Source organism: Monodelphis domestica, chromosome 2 (genome assembly GCF_027887165.1).
Source record: "Monodelphis domestica isolate mMonDom1 chromosome 2, mMonDom1.pri, whole genome shotgun sequence".
In the NCBI taxonomy this organism is placed as follows: Eukaryota; Metazoa; Chordata; class Mammalia; order Didelphimorphia; family Didelphidae; genus Monodelphis; species Monodelphis domestica.
Genome location: NC_077228.1, coordinates 105,617,238 through 105,631,981, shown reverse-complemented (window position 1 = coordinate 105,631,981; position 14,744 = coordinate 105,617,238). Strand labels below are relative to the sequence as shown.

At 39.6% G+C, this 14,744-nt stretch overlaps 1 protein-coding gene and 1 long non-coding RNA gene across 2 annotated transcripts in view; one reads left to right on the top strand and one right to left on the bottom strand.

Moving 5' to 3' along the window:
- Positions 1 to 13,999, top strand: part of KLHL12 (kelch like family member 12) — a 27,436-nt gene extending 13,437 nt beyond the window's left edge. Inside the window, exons 5-12 of the mRNA XM_016429508.2 lie at positions 850 to 999; positions 3,540 to 3,654; positions 8,685 to 8,791; positions 9,521 to 9,716; positions 10,388 to 10,546; positions 10,853 to 10,951; positions 12,194 to 12,380; positions 12,563 to 13,999. Coding sequence (XP_016284994.2) covers positions 850 to 999; positions 3,540 to 3,654; positions 8,685 to 8,791; positions 9,521 to 9,716; positions 10,388 to 10,546; positions 10,853 to 10,951; positions 12,194 to 12,380; positions 12,563 to 12,689 — 1,140 coding nt within the window. The 3' untranslated portion in view covers positions 12,690 to 13,999. The remainder of the gene's footprint in view (positions 1 to 849; positions 1,000 to 3,539; positions 3,655 to 8,684; positions 8,792 to 9,520; positions 9,717 to 10,387; positions 10,547 to 10,852; positions 10,952 to 12,193; positions 12,381 to 12,562) is intronic.
- Positions 8,529 to 14,744, bottom strand: LOC130457121 (uncharacterized). The gene is made up of 2 exons (XR_008916159.1): positions 14,568 to 14,744; positions 8,529 to 9,230 (listed from the first exon to the last, which is right to left on the bottom strand). It is a non-coding gene; the product is annotated as an uncharacterized LOC130457121 (long non-coding RNA).

Below are 14,744 nucleotides of genomic sequence, written 5' to 3'. Positions count from 1 at the left end.
ATAGCAGATATGTTAACTGAACATTGAATTTTGGTAAATCACATCATTCTAAGTGAACCGGAGTGGCCTCCTGGCAGGCTGAGTGTCTGGTGTATGTGACTGAGAAACCTACAACTGAAGCTGAGCTGGCTAGCTCTACCTTAAGCCAAGAGATGTTAGAGTCTAGAGTGTGGCGCTTTTGTTCCATTTATTTCTGCCCTGTCTACTTTAATATCAATAAAATACTAAAAGCTTCTCAAAAACTTGCTTTCCTGAAAAAATTAGTAGAGAAACCTCTGGTAATGGACTTAATGGAATAAAATAAACTGAAACCTGATACTACAAAGTAGAAATAATATAACATTCAGACCTAAATCTCCCTTCTCTAACTAGGGGTGATGAATTCCTTCTATTTTCCTAACTTGATTTAGACTCTGTGCTGTGTTCACACTCTTCAGGCTATTATGAATGTTAGGAACTGTGCCTCTTATATAGAGATGTTATAATTGAATGAAGGGTTAATTGAAGACCTCATTTTGAATTAAAGATAACAAATGTCCTCACATTTCTAAAGCTTAAGAAAAAAGGAAGGAGAGGAAGAAATTAAAAATAAAAACAGACATTTTACTGCATATTGGTTATGATGTTCTTAGAAAATATTCTTAGCCACCCAGCAATAATTTTGTGACTGACATGATTTAACCATAACGCAGAAAACTGTCGCCTAGACCAGGGACACTTAGGAAAGTGGGTTTGGAGGGAGATTAAAACAATATCTCTTTAAGAAAGCTTCATCCACCCTATGAGTAACTAGAGAAGATGAACTGAATTGAATAGCAGTAACCCATATTCTGTATGGTACATTTGTAGGTAGATTCTGAAGAGCCAGTTTTTGAGGCTGTTATCAACTGGGTGAAGCATGCCAAAAAAGAGAGGGAGGAATCCTTGCCTGATTTGCTACAATATGTCCGGATGCCCCTGCTGACCCCCAGGTACATCACGGATGTGATAGATGCTGAGGTAGGTCCTAGGAGATGCCTAGACTCTACCACCACTTTCTTTGGTTTCACTGTTTCTTAACCACATGTACTGAATAAGATTTATATTCTCTGTATGTAGAACATAGAGTTTTTCTAAGAGATCTCCCTAGCCAGGAAGCTGGGGTTAAAGGGTGCTAAAAACAGTCATATCCTCAAATATCTAGGATAATGTATTTAAGTTTACATATCAGTGTAGCCAGAAGTACTGTCTATGGAAGCTTTTAGGTACACACAAACTAATAATATATGTTGTTTCATTTTGTTTTATTATTTTGAATTTGTCATTTAGGCTCATAGACTTGAAATTGGCTGGGCCATAGCAGCCATCTCTTTTAGCCCATTCATTTTGCAGATGAGGAAACAAAAAGTACAGTGACTTGTTCAGGGTTGCACAAATTGCCTAAATGGCAGGACCAAGTCTTTGAAATCGTTCACCTTTCTACCATAGCATGCTGCTTGCCCAGGATCTTAAATACTTGCTATGTATTTCAGAGACTTTAACTATTTCACACAGCTAACCAGTAGCAACCAGCCAGCTCCCCTTTCACCCAAATTAAGGGGAGCCTATTTTAGTTTGGCTAGGAAAACAGGACCAGTAAGGAATAGGAGTAATTTCTTGTTTATTAAACGACCATGGAGAAGTCAAGGTCATTAGTTGAGTATAAGCTATCTGAAAGTATCTTTAAAATGTTATATTTCACCATTCTGATTTTATGTATTTTAATCATTGACTTCATGAGTATAAAATGTAACTGAGTCAAGTTAATTTGTAAACTCATTTGTTTGGCCTGATATAGTGTTATTTTTTGTTATTGTTGCTCATTCCTTTCAGTCCTGTCTGATTCTCTGTGACTCCATTTGGGATTTTCTTGGCAAAGATACTGGAGTGGCTTGCCATGCAACTTAATTTACAGATGGGAAAACTGAGGAAACAGGGTTAATTGATTTGCCCAGGGTCATATAGCTAGTAAGTGTCTAAAGAGAGATTTGAAGTCATCTTCCTGACTTTATGCCCAGTGCTCTATCTACTTTGCCACCTCTCATGGTTGTTAATTCCTCTCTCCTGTTCCCCCCCAAACCTAACTTTAACTTTTTAAAAATATATATTTGTCAAGGGAAAGAAATGGAAACTGAAGAATTTACAAATTTTTTAGCAACAAAGCTCAGATTATCTTTAATCTGCCCGTCATCCTTTACAACTCCGACACACACACCTCTTGCTAGCCTTTACTCTTTTTTTTGTCACAATGATTTATTATTTTCTTTAATTTTATCTTTATTCCATTAACAAATTTACACATAAACTTTCCAAAGGTATATGATTCATGTTGTTTCCCTCCCCTCTTCCCTCCCCCCCACCAGTTGACAAGCAATTCCACTCTATAGTCTAGTGATATATTATCACTCAAAATATATTTCCATATTATTCATTTTTGTAAGAGAATAATCTGATAAAACCAAAACCCCAAATCATATATACAAATAAGCAAGTGATAAATCATGTTTTCATTTACATTTCTACTCCAACAGTTGTTTCTCTAGAGTTGGATAGCATTCTTTTTCATAAGTCCCTCAGAATTGTCCTGGATCATTTTGTTGCTGTTAATAGCTATCACACTTGATCGTCCCACAATATGTTCTCCTGGTTCTGCTTATTTCACTCTGCGTCAGTTCACATGTGTCTTTCCAGTTCTTTCTGAAATAATTCTGTTCTTCATTCCTTATAAATAGTATTCCATCACCATTATTTACCACAATTTGTTCAACCATTCCCCAATTGAGGGACATCTCTTTAGTTTCCAATTTTTTGCCACCACAAAAAGTGCAGCTATGAATATTTTTGTACAAATGGGTCCTTTCCCATTTTTTAAATCTCTTTGGGATACAGACCTAGTAGTGATATTGCTGGATTTTTGATCCAGCAGTCTTTTAAAGCCCTTTGGGCATAATTCCAAATTGCCTTCCAGAATGGCTAACTCAATTTACAACTCCATTAGCAATATATTAGTGTCCCAGTTTTGCCACATTCCCTCTTACATTTATTAGTTTCCTTTACTGCCATTTTGGCCAATCTGCTAGGTGTAAGGTGGTACCTCAGAATTATTTAATTTGCATTTCTCTAATCAAATAGCTTTGATTTCTTCATCTGAAAACTATTTATTCAAATTCATATCCTTTGATCATTTGGCTTTACATTTTGCTATCCCATTCATACCAGCCCTTCTTGGGTGGTCAGGAAAGTGAGAGAGCTAGGTATGCTGCCTACCTTCTTAAATAGGATATTCATCCCTCTCGTGCCTGGAGGTCACTTGCAGCCATGTAGTGTTCCCCTTAAACATTCTTAAACAACATAATGGGATCTTTTCAAGACTTCTTTCTGTGGTTTTATTCCCTGCAGCCCTTGTGGAGCCCAGTCTCTTGGCTCTGTATATTCAAAAGTCAGTTCCCATTTAATATAGTTTGCATATCCCTGAAAATATTTATTGCCTGTGGTTCATTTAAACATTGGATGTATTCTAGCCTTTCATACGATGCAGCTTGCAGTGCAGGGACCTGGTTGATGAAGCAAAGAAGTTCCACCTGAGGCCAGAACTGAGAAGTCAGATGCAGGGTCCCAGAACAAGAGCTCGGCTTGGTAAGGATGGATGTACAAACTTCCCTCTTTTATTTTATTTTTTTAATACAATGTGTGGTAAATGGAAGGGAAAGAACAGGGAAACCGAAATTGCCTTAAGAGCATGATGAAATGGGGGATCCTGAAGTTGGTAGAGTTTGTCTTTGCCCTTTAGATTCCCTCTTCTGTCATTTTTGCTTTCCATTGGCAATCATTTAATCCCTAGTAGATCAACTGATGATGAAGAAATTCACTAATATGCTTAAATTATAACCTGGAGCAAATATAGTGTAGCAGCTCTCTTAAGATATTCACTTCAGTAATACAACTGCTCTCCAAACATGTAATCTGCTCTTCCTATAAATGATACATGAAAATTTAGCACCATCTCCCAAACCTGTGTACTAGGACTCTAAGAAATAAGATCTGGCCTTTTAGGGACTGATTCTCTCTAAGAAAGAAGAGGCAACTAGGTAGCACAGTGGATAGAGTGCCAGGCCTGGAGTTGGGAGGTCCTGAGTTCATATCTCCATACTTAGTATCCTTTTTAAGACAGAAGGCTCATAAGGGTTTAAACAATTTTTTGAGCTAGAGAGGGCACATATACTGAAATTTGGCCCCTGTGCAAGGATGACATGCAAATTCATGAAGCATTCCTTTTTTTTTTAAACTCTTGCCTTCCCTCTTGGAGTCAATACTGTGTGTTGGTTCCAAGACAGAAGAGCTATAAGGGCAAGGTAATGGGGGTTATGTCACTTGCCCAGGGTCACACAGCTAGGAAATATCTGAGGCTACATTTGAACACAGGACCTCCTGTCTCTATAGGCCTGATGTCCTATCCATTGAGCCACCTAGCTGCCCCTTGTTCCATAATTTTTAAAAAAGCAAAAATAAGAGTTAGACTTCATGGGATCATAGGAGCCAGAAGGGACCTCAGAAGCCAGCTAATCCAACCCCCTCATTTTATAGAGGAAGAAATCTAGGATCCCACAGGGAGAAATCCTTTGATACAGAATTTGAACCTAGGTCCTCTAAGACCTATCATTAGTTCCTTTCTTTTTTTGCAAGACAGAAAATGGTCCCAAAAGAGCTAACAACTCTATTGACAATTGGAACAGGACTGACTTAATTTAAAAGTCATCTATTCATAAGCTTCTGTTTTGTGTAAGGCATTGTCACAGGATATTAGCACGTAGATTTTTAAAGAACTTCAGCAAAAATTAGCAAAATTGAAGGGACTAGGTGACTCAGGATTAAGAGTCAGGCCTGAAGGAGGTCCTAGGTTCAAATCTAGTCTCAGACACTTCCTAGTTTTATGACCCTGGGCAAGTCACTTAACCCCCATTACTTAGCCTCTACTGCTCTTCTGTCTTAGAACAGATGGTAAGGACTTTAAAAAATTAGCAAAGACAAGCTTTTACTAATTCCAAGCCAACAAATATTTTATTAAGCCCTTAATATGTGCAAACTACTAGTGTTCAGGGACGAAGCTAACATCATCATGGAGCTTCTCCTGGAGAATACTAGGTAGAAGTGACATAATGTGATAAGGGGCCACTTAGTTCCATAGGAACAGTTATACACAACAGTACACAGTATTGATTCCAAGACAGAAGGTATAGGTTTCGAGAGAAAAAAAATAGATTGTTTCTGGAGCACTAGGTGGCTCAGTGGGTTAGAAGTTTAAATCTGGCCTCATATACTTCCTAGCTGTGTGACCCTGGGCAAGTCACTTAACCCCAACTGCCTCTCCTTAATGTTCTGCTTTGAAACTAGTTCTTATAAGACAAATCTGATAATTTTTTAAAAATTGTTTTTCAGGTATATTTGTCTTAACACTTGTCCTAAAACTATACATTCTATACTGGCATTACCTTTGTATCTGGAAAGAATTACAGCCACAACTTGAAGTATATCCTTTTTCTAAATGTTGTTTACCAGGAATGGGTGACCATGCTTGTAATTCAAGGCACTTTAGAGAAGCCCATTCGTCCTATCCTCATAGATGTATATCCTGATATAAGTTCAGGAATAGATTTCCTCCTGGGGGCAGCTGGGTAGCTCAGTGAATTGAGAGTCAGGCCTAAAGACGGAAGGTCCTAGGTTCAAATCTGGTCTCAGACACTTCCCTATTGGGTGACACTGGGCAAGTCACTTGACCCCCATTGCCTAGCCCTTACTGCTCTTCTGTCTTAGATATATAGTATCAATAAATAGTATTGATTCTAAGGTGGAAGGTAAGGGTGTAAAAAAAAAAAGGAATAGAGTTCCCCCTTCTCTGGCAGTTTTTCCATGACAAAAAAGTTTCTCTGAGCATGTATGTAGAGAATATATTTTTTGCTCTGCCTGTGCCTTTATAGAATATAGATATCCCTTTAGCTACATTTCCTGACATACATGGACACATTCTCAATGCTTTGTAATGTGCTGTGGGATAAACCAGCTAATCAGCATCTGCAGCAAATCCTGCCTTCTGATATGATTGAGAGATTTCTGGTTTGTTTCTCAGAAGCCAAATGACTCTCATTTTTCTCTTTTTGGAAGTTGTAGCATGGCAATCCTCTGGCACTCTACATATAGGCTTTAAGCTTAGGATCTACTTGGAGGTGACTGAGGATTAATTCACTCTTTTCCAACTTTCTCTGTCTATAGAAATGGCTGAAAGATGTACCAATGGAAGGGGGAGCTAGTGGCTCAGTGGAGTGAGAGCCAGGCCTAGAGACAAGGTCCTAGGTTCTGATCTGGCCTCAGATACCTCCTAGCTGTGTGACTCTGGGCAAGTCACTTAACCCTCTTTGCCTAACCATTATCGTTCTTCTGCCTTGGAACCAACACTTAGTATTGATTCTAAGAGGGAAGGTAAGGGTTTAAAAAAAAAAAGATATATCAAGTGGAATAATGGTTCTGAATAGAAGTTCATTTGAAAATTAGAATAAAGCCTTGGTTTTGGGCAGCTAAATTTTTAAAAAGCATATTGTGTAGGTTTTTTCTTTAACTGTTAGCTTCCCCCAGCCAAAAAATATTTACATTAAAAAAATAGCATTTCTTTGGGAAAAGAGTAAGCATCAAAAATAGTTATTTTGTCTTTGGGTTAAATACAAACTAAATATTAGTACACGATGAAAGTTTAGGTAACTGAACCCCTTACTTTTAGAAGTCATTTTTTTTGTCACTGCTATAAGCTGTTCGGTGATACTGTGTTTGATCCTGTTCTTGTAAATTTGTAGGCATCCTTTCTTTCATCATAAGCATGAAATCTGTCTCCTTAAGGGACAGTGAGAAGAGCAGCTGATTTCTGAAATGAGCTTTTCCCCTACCTTTAGTTTCACTTGTTGGCCAAACTTTCCCATGGTAAAACCATTTAGAACTAGGAATCCACTTGGGCTCATAAACTAACTTTCATCTGAATCTTTCACTAGTGGAGACCACTTGAGAGAATGTCAGACTGTTGGGAGTTGTTTTACTACCCCAGTTCAGAGCAATCTAGCTGATCTAGCCAATCCTTCAAAAAGCTGGTCATCTGTACTTAGAATATTTTAAAAGAAAAGAGGGTACGAGTTTCTTCTGATATTAATATCTGCAAAATCCTGAACAAAATGTGTTACATAGAATAGCAGAGACTACAAGCCACAAATCAGAAGACAACCTTAATGTTTGCAAAATATGAAACCTGTTAATTGGTTATGTATTGGTTAAGTCTATTCAGTCATATATTCATTGCTTTCAGTAGCATTATCACATATAAAGGACAGTGGCATTTAGATTGAATTCCCACCCTTTCCTTTCCATGTCACTATAGTGGGTATGACTGGGAAGAAGTGGGTACAATGCTTAAAGGGAAGAAACAAAGCTACTTTGGTCCTGCCCTCCCAACTGGATAGACTCTATGGGAATATGCTTACAGATTTAGTGTAATCTGAAAAGTTCCTTTGGTCAAAACTCACTGATTTTCTAAAGAAAGAATGGTTTGGCTGTTACTTCAGATTGGGGAAAGGAACTTCTTTATTTGGACTTTGGGGAAGAATTTACCCTTAGAGAATGAGACTAAACTTTAGAGTCTGTGTTCTTTTCCTGGTAGGTTCAAGGCATGTCCAGGCTACTATTGTAACCATTAATAGTCTGATATGTAACAGTCTTTTAGAAACTGAATTAAAATTAGCTGCCCTGATGTGCTTCAAAAGAACAGAGGCAAATAATGCTGTTGAAATGGGGATTTTCTTCTTCTTTAAAAATAATGGAGCAGGGGCAGCTAGATAGCTAATGGATAGAGCACCAGGCCTGGAGTCAGGAGGACCTGGGTTTAATTGTAGACACTTCCTAGCTGTGTGACCCTGGGCAAGTCATTAACTCCAATTGCCTATCTCTTGCTGCACCTCTGTCTTAGAACTGATACTAAGGCAGAAGTTAAGGGTTTTAATAAAAGGAAGAAAGGGAATGAAGGAAAAAAGGAAGGAAGAAAGAAAATGATGGAGCTTTCTTTTTCTGGTGAGCAGTCTCAGGATTTTGGCAGCTTTGGTCAGCTGGTAAGGAGTTTACTCATTCAGGTGATGAAAATCAGGGAATTGGTGTCATAGAGAAAAAACCTACTTGCCATTTTAGGGAAATAGGGTTTAAGTGAGAGAGACCTCCCCTATCCTTCAATCCATATCTCCAGATTTGTTTTTCACAATGAGAGACAAGAAGTTCCTCACTGTTCTTGTAGGTTCCAACTCAATGACGCCAGTCCTTTTAGTTTCTCACAGCTAAGTAGAATCTATAATATAGTGGTACTTTTAAGATGTGAATTTTTTTTTTGCATTTTGGGTTTTTACTGTCATGAATATCAAATACTCTTAGGATATCAGGAATGCAATTTTTCCCAATCAGAGGCCCTATGAAAAAGTAACATTCTCTCAGACATTCCAACTACATATTTTTACCTTGAACCATTACTCTGAGTTACTGAAAAGACTAGATGCCTGTTAAATATTTCTGTCAGGATTTCCTGAGGAGGAACTTCATTTCCAACTAGGGATAGAAAGTAACCTATCATTTTCTCACTTTGTCCTCAGGAGCCAATGAGGTACTTCTGGTGATTGGAGGGTTTGGCAGCCAGCAGTCCCCCATTGATGTGGTAGAGAAGTATGATCCCAAGACTCAGGAATGGAGCTTTTTGCCAGTAAGAAATAATAAAAACATCCTTGAACAGAGATTTTCAGTTTGCATCGATTACTCTCCAAGTGATGATAAATTGCATTATCAGTCTATCAGGAGTAGATAAACTTGTCATAATTTCTATGAAGATAGTTTTAGCTTTTGTTGAGGTTCTAATTCAAAACTTTACTATAAAGGTTTGAGTCCTTCTGATAGTATTAGGACTTAGCACAGCCTCATTGTAACTCGGGAGGGATGGTCTCTTCAAACAAAGCTCTGAACTGTCCTATTAGTAATTAATTTTACCTTTTTTATTGTTTCATGAGATGAACTTTCAGAGCTAAAAGAGGCTTCCTGGGACCTAAATGGAGTCATGATTGTGGCTCTGATTTGAGCAGTGATAAAGTAAAAATGCTTTCAAAATCCAACCAAGAAAATTCATGTTGCTTTTCTCCAGGCAGGCACTATAAGAGTAAGACAAACAGTAATAAAAGACTGGATGGTTAGCAGGACATTAAAGAAGAACCTAATAAATATGTAGACTTGATGAGTCTTCCAAAAAGATTTTAATAAAAACATGGAAGTCAGGTGTGGTGGGAAGATCATGAAAGAGAATAGGGATGACTCCCAGCAGAGGCTAGGAGAAAGTATATGATAGCAAAGGGTAGCAATCAAGATTTTTCTTTCATAAACATATGGTAGATGTCTTTGAACCCCATCCCTAGTATTTGTTTATTCTCTCTACATATCATAGAGCATCACTCGGAAAAGGCGTTATGTAGCCACAGTATCCCTACATGACAGAATCTATGTAATTGGTGGCTATGATGGCCGCTCCCGCCTCAGCTCAGTAGAGTGCCTGGACTACACAGCTGATGAGGATGGAGTCTGGTATTCTATGGCCCCCATGAATGTCCGGAGAGGCTTGGCAGGTGCCACCACTCTAGGAGGTAGGCATGTTTTAGGGTATTAAACACATTCAGCTGTGGCTAAATAATTGGAACTTGTAACATTAATTATTGTTAGGCATGGGAGTGAGATCAGAGGAATTGGAAGACACTGAAAAGATCAAAATTGCATCTCCTTAACCATTAGCCCCTTGAGTATAAAAGAAGCATTGAACTAAGTTGTGATGGGTAGGAGATGGGTAATCAAGTCCCCATGTGTCCTAGCTGCAAAACTAAGATTAAAAACTATATTTTAATACTCCTCTTGCCTTGAATTGTCATAGAGCATACTTTTCTAGCTTCAGATCTTCATGATGTCACAAAAAAAGTTTAACAGAGCTTCTCAGTTTACTTCCAGAATTTATAGGGGAACAGAGGTTTTAGAAGCCTTTTTTTTCCATTGATTTGTGATTTGAGGAAGCTAGGATGACCCTATTGATGGACCTTGGCGTCAGGAGAACATTAAATTCCAATATGGTCTCTGTGACCCTGGACAAGACACTTAACCTCTCCCAGCCTTAGTTTCTTCATCTGCAAAATGCAATTAAAAATAGCACCTATCTACCAAGGTTGTTGTGAGATTCAAATGAGATATTGTAAAGTGCTTTTCAATCCTTAAAGTTCTATTTAAATGCTAGCTGCTATTCTTATTATTGTTTGTGTATTGTGTACAGATATGATCTATGTCTCTGGTGGCTTTGATGGGAGCAGGCGGCACACTAGTATGGAGAGATACGACCCAAATATCGACCAGTGGAGTATGTTGGGAGACATGCAGACAGCACGGGAAGGTGCCGGACTAGTGGTGGCCAATGGGGTGATCTACTGCCTTGGTACTTAGCGTGGGACCTAGAGATGGGGGGGGGGGGGGGGGCTCTATTTCAGATACTGCTTGTTGGGTATGAATTCTTTTTCATCAAAATACAGGCTAGTCCATAGACATTTTCCATTTGGTGTGCTGCTTTCACAAAATAGATTCCTTCTAGAATTCTAATAACTAAGATCAAGTTAGCTTCTAAGAATATGGTGGTCAGTAGTTTATTCAAGCTGTAAGAAACTACAATAGGAGGACTGAGATCAAATGGGGAAGTAAAAAATATTCATGAGAATTGCCAAAATGGTCCTACTTTGTGTTCCAGGAGGATATGATGGTCTGAATATCTTGAATTCGGTTGAGAAGTATGATCCCCACACAGGACACTGGACTAATGTTACACCAATGGCTACTAAACGCTCAGGTGAGGAAAGGTCAGATTGGAATTAGGAGAGAAAACAATGCTGATGGACTCATTTTAAGTTACTGTCCAGTACTGGTAAGGCCCCTTTAATACTAGGAATCTGGAACTGTGGATTCTCTTCACTGGTTCTAACACCTGCTTATTGTAAAGCATGGACAAAACCATTTCTTTTCTCTTTGTTTTCCCCATCAAAGTAGCATTTGTCATAAAGTAGACTTCAGTCTCCAGCTCTCTGATAGGATGTTGTAGGCAAAGCCTTAGGTGTTTAGTGAGTGAAGATTTTTTTAAAAAATAGATGTGAACAAAGGGGGGGGGGGGAGTACTTTGGTATTTTAATTATTTTTTTTAATTATTATTTTTTAAACTCTTACCTTTCATCTTAGAATCAATACTGTGTATTGGTTCCAAGGCAGAGGAGTGGTAAGGGCTAGGCAATGGGGGTTATGTCACTTGCCCAGGGTCACACAGCTGGGAAATGTCTCAAGCCAGATTTGAACCTAGGACCCATCTCGAAGCCTGACTCTCAGTCCACTGAGCTATCCAGCTGCCCCCTGGTGTTCTAATTCTTAATGAAGGACTTTAATTACATATCATTTCTTCTAATTCGTGAAAACTCAACCAAAAAACATTTTTAAAAAACAACACCTTACCTTCCTTCTTAAAATCAATACTAAATATTTGTTCCAAGGCAGAATATTAAAGGCAAGGCAATTAGGAGTAAGTAACTTGTCCAGGGTCACACTGGTGATCTGAGCTCAGATTTGAACTCAGGACTTCCTGTATAGACCTCCCTTCCTATCCAGTGAGCCACCTACCTGCCCCCAGTGCTAATTCTTTTTTAAGTGTTAATATTATATGCCAGGCTGGGGATAAGACAAAAAGGCAAAAACTGTCATTGCCTTTCATGGTATATCTTGTTCTCAATTCTTGCCTTGATGCTTTTTCCCCTTTCTTTTGAGAAGGGAGTTAAGGGTTGAATCCAGTATGGACTAGAAGAAATTGGAGGGAAAGATAAGAAATAAGAACCATTTCTAATTTTCTCTGCCTCAGACCTTGCCCCAAGATCTCCCTTTGGAAATGGATACTATAGGCCTGTTATGCATACATATCCCTAGGTTGCCCCAAGGCAAATTGGCTATAAGGATTGAGGAGCAGGGGTCTTTAGTTTCTATTTCTATGATCTAGTTAGAACAGAATCCTAAACCTGATAATACTTATTTGGTATCCCCTGTTTTTCCACAGGTGCAGGTGTAGCACTGCTGAATGACCATATTTATGTTGTGGGAGGGTTTGATGGTACTGCACACCTCTCTTCTGTGGAAGCCTATAATATCCGAACTGACTCCTGGACCACAGTTACCAGTATGACTACCCCACGATGCTATGTTGGGGCCACAGTGCTTCGGGGGAGGCTCTATGCTATTGCAGGGTGAGGATTCAGGAATTAGGAAGGAGTCATCATGTGCCTAGGGCAAGAGACTCTGTGGGACCCAAACCTACATTTTAGAAGGAGGAGGGTTTAGGAGTGGAACATAGTTATTGTATTGAACAGTAGTTTGTCAGGGGAAGGAGCAGAGCTCTTAATGTCCTCTTTTGCTTTCTTCCCCCCAGCTATGATGGGACCTCTCTACTGAGTAGCATTGAGTGCTATGACCCCATCGTCGACAGCTGGGAAGTGGTGACATCCATGGGGACCCAGCGGTGTGATGCAGGCGTGTGTGTCCTCCGTGAAAAGTGACCAAGGGTGGAGCACCAGCCAAAGCCATTGACCAGTTCAAGGGGCAGGTTGGGGGAGAGCCAAGGATTCCTTGCAGAAATTTCTTTCCCACTGTGTGGACGGGGCGATTACAGGCACCGGTGCAGTGATGGCTATACTTATTTGAACTCCCCTATATTGGCAGCAGCTCCTGGGATTGGGTAGTTGACAGAAACACAAGGGAAAGCACTTTGAGTGACATGTGAGAGATCACTGTCTTCTCAGTCCTTGGTTCTGGGAGCTTTTTCCTGGTATTCTCCTGCCTACCTTGTGCTTAAGCAAATTTTGTGTTGTGCCTGATGCCTGCCAGAAAGCTGAGGTGGGCATGGCTTCCTGGGCATTTGATATGCCCAGCCTACTTCACAGGGTGCCAACTTGATTTAACATTGGTTAAGTCCAAAGCTTTTTTCTAGGAAAACAACTATTTTAGTGTGCACTGGTAACTGGAGATGACAGAACTCGAAGTTTCATTCCATAAGACACTAACAGCCTCAGAGAAATTAGATTCTTATCAAAACTTATAGGTTAGAGGCCTGGGGGGGAGGTCATCAGGCACCCTAAAGTCAGGGGTGCTGCTGAAGGGAGAGAGGGTAATGGACCAGAATCCAACTTAATGTAGAGAATAAGTGGACTTGGCATACTAATTCTATCCTGAAAGTCTGGTGTACCCATTCAGAAATCATCCTCCCCTGTTGCGTGTAAGATAGAGCTTTGTTTCTCATTATGTTGGAGACCACTAAGCTCTGGAAGAAACAAAGCTAACAAATGGAATGTCTCACTGTGGAAGTGGAATATGCCAGGGAAGAAATTCAAGGATCAGTGCAATCGGTCCATATGCTTCATCCATAGCAGGCCACATCTAGCCATGGCAAGGTTTGCCTAGAATGGACAGAGCCCTGTTTTCAGCAGGGCTCATCTCTTAGAGTGGTTCTTGCTGCTGCTCAGTTGTTTTTTTATCTTCCTCTACTGTTCCTGACTTCTCCCTGTAATTAATGTTCCTGTGTCCTAGTGCTGCATAATCAAGGATAAGCAGAAGTGTTCTCTAAGGCTTTCCACACCTTTGGTGGTCTTCTGAGCCATTTTGCCAACTGGTCCCCACTGAGAATTGAAATGAAATGCTTGCTTGGGGTGTGGGGATAGAACACAGTCATCTGAGTAAGGAAGCACTTGACCTCTGATCTAAAAATCTACTTGGGCCCCTTTCCCAGAGTTTTGTGTTTGACTCTCCTCATAGAGTTCATTTCATTTGTATTTTTTTATGAAAATATTAAAAACCACATGTCTTGAGTGCAGTTTGTGGCTGATCCTCACTGTACTCTAAAGGCCTTTATAGAAAAAGGGGAGAGGATCAGCTGTAGGTACCTTCTTGAGAATTTGATTTATATTAAATCTCTTACCCACTCTATACTTGCTATGGAGCATTAGGTTCTGCTACAATTAAAGAGATGGGAGGCAGCTGCTGTTCTTTTGTAGAGACCAGAAGAAAAACCTTGAAGGCCAGGTCATACCACTCCTACCATACCACTCTTTGCCCAACTGCAGTTTACTCAGATGGGGTAGGGAGGCCAAGGAAAAGAAACATATCTATGTGGTTATTGTCTAAGTATGTATGCCACATCTAAATGAATGGTACTGAATGTAGGAAGCACTAGCTTAAGGAGGTATTGTAGTGCTCCTTTTCCTAAATGAACAGATTTCCTTTACAGGTCCTAACCCATTAACATTCTAGTCCTAAATCATGTGCCTCCCCAAAACCTACACTGTCTCTACTACTACTTCTACAAACATTCAGCCTTTCAGAGGAGGAATTTGGGGCCACTGAAGTAGGAGGGGAAGCCATCTTTGAGAAAGGATACCAACCTTTTGAAAGTCTTAAACACCTGGGATCTTCTGACCAATGGTTTAAAGCAATTTCCAAAATTAAATAGATGATAACTTGGTATATTAGATATGCTGAAGTGGGGCAGCCCCAGGGGAAATCCAAGACCTGCTTTAAAACACTAGCTGTATGACCTTGGGCAAGTCATAATCTCCCAA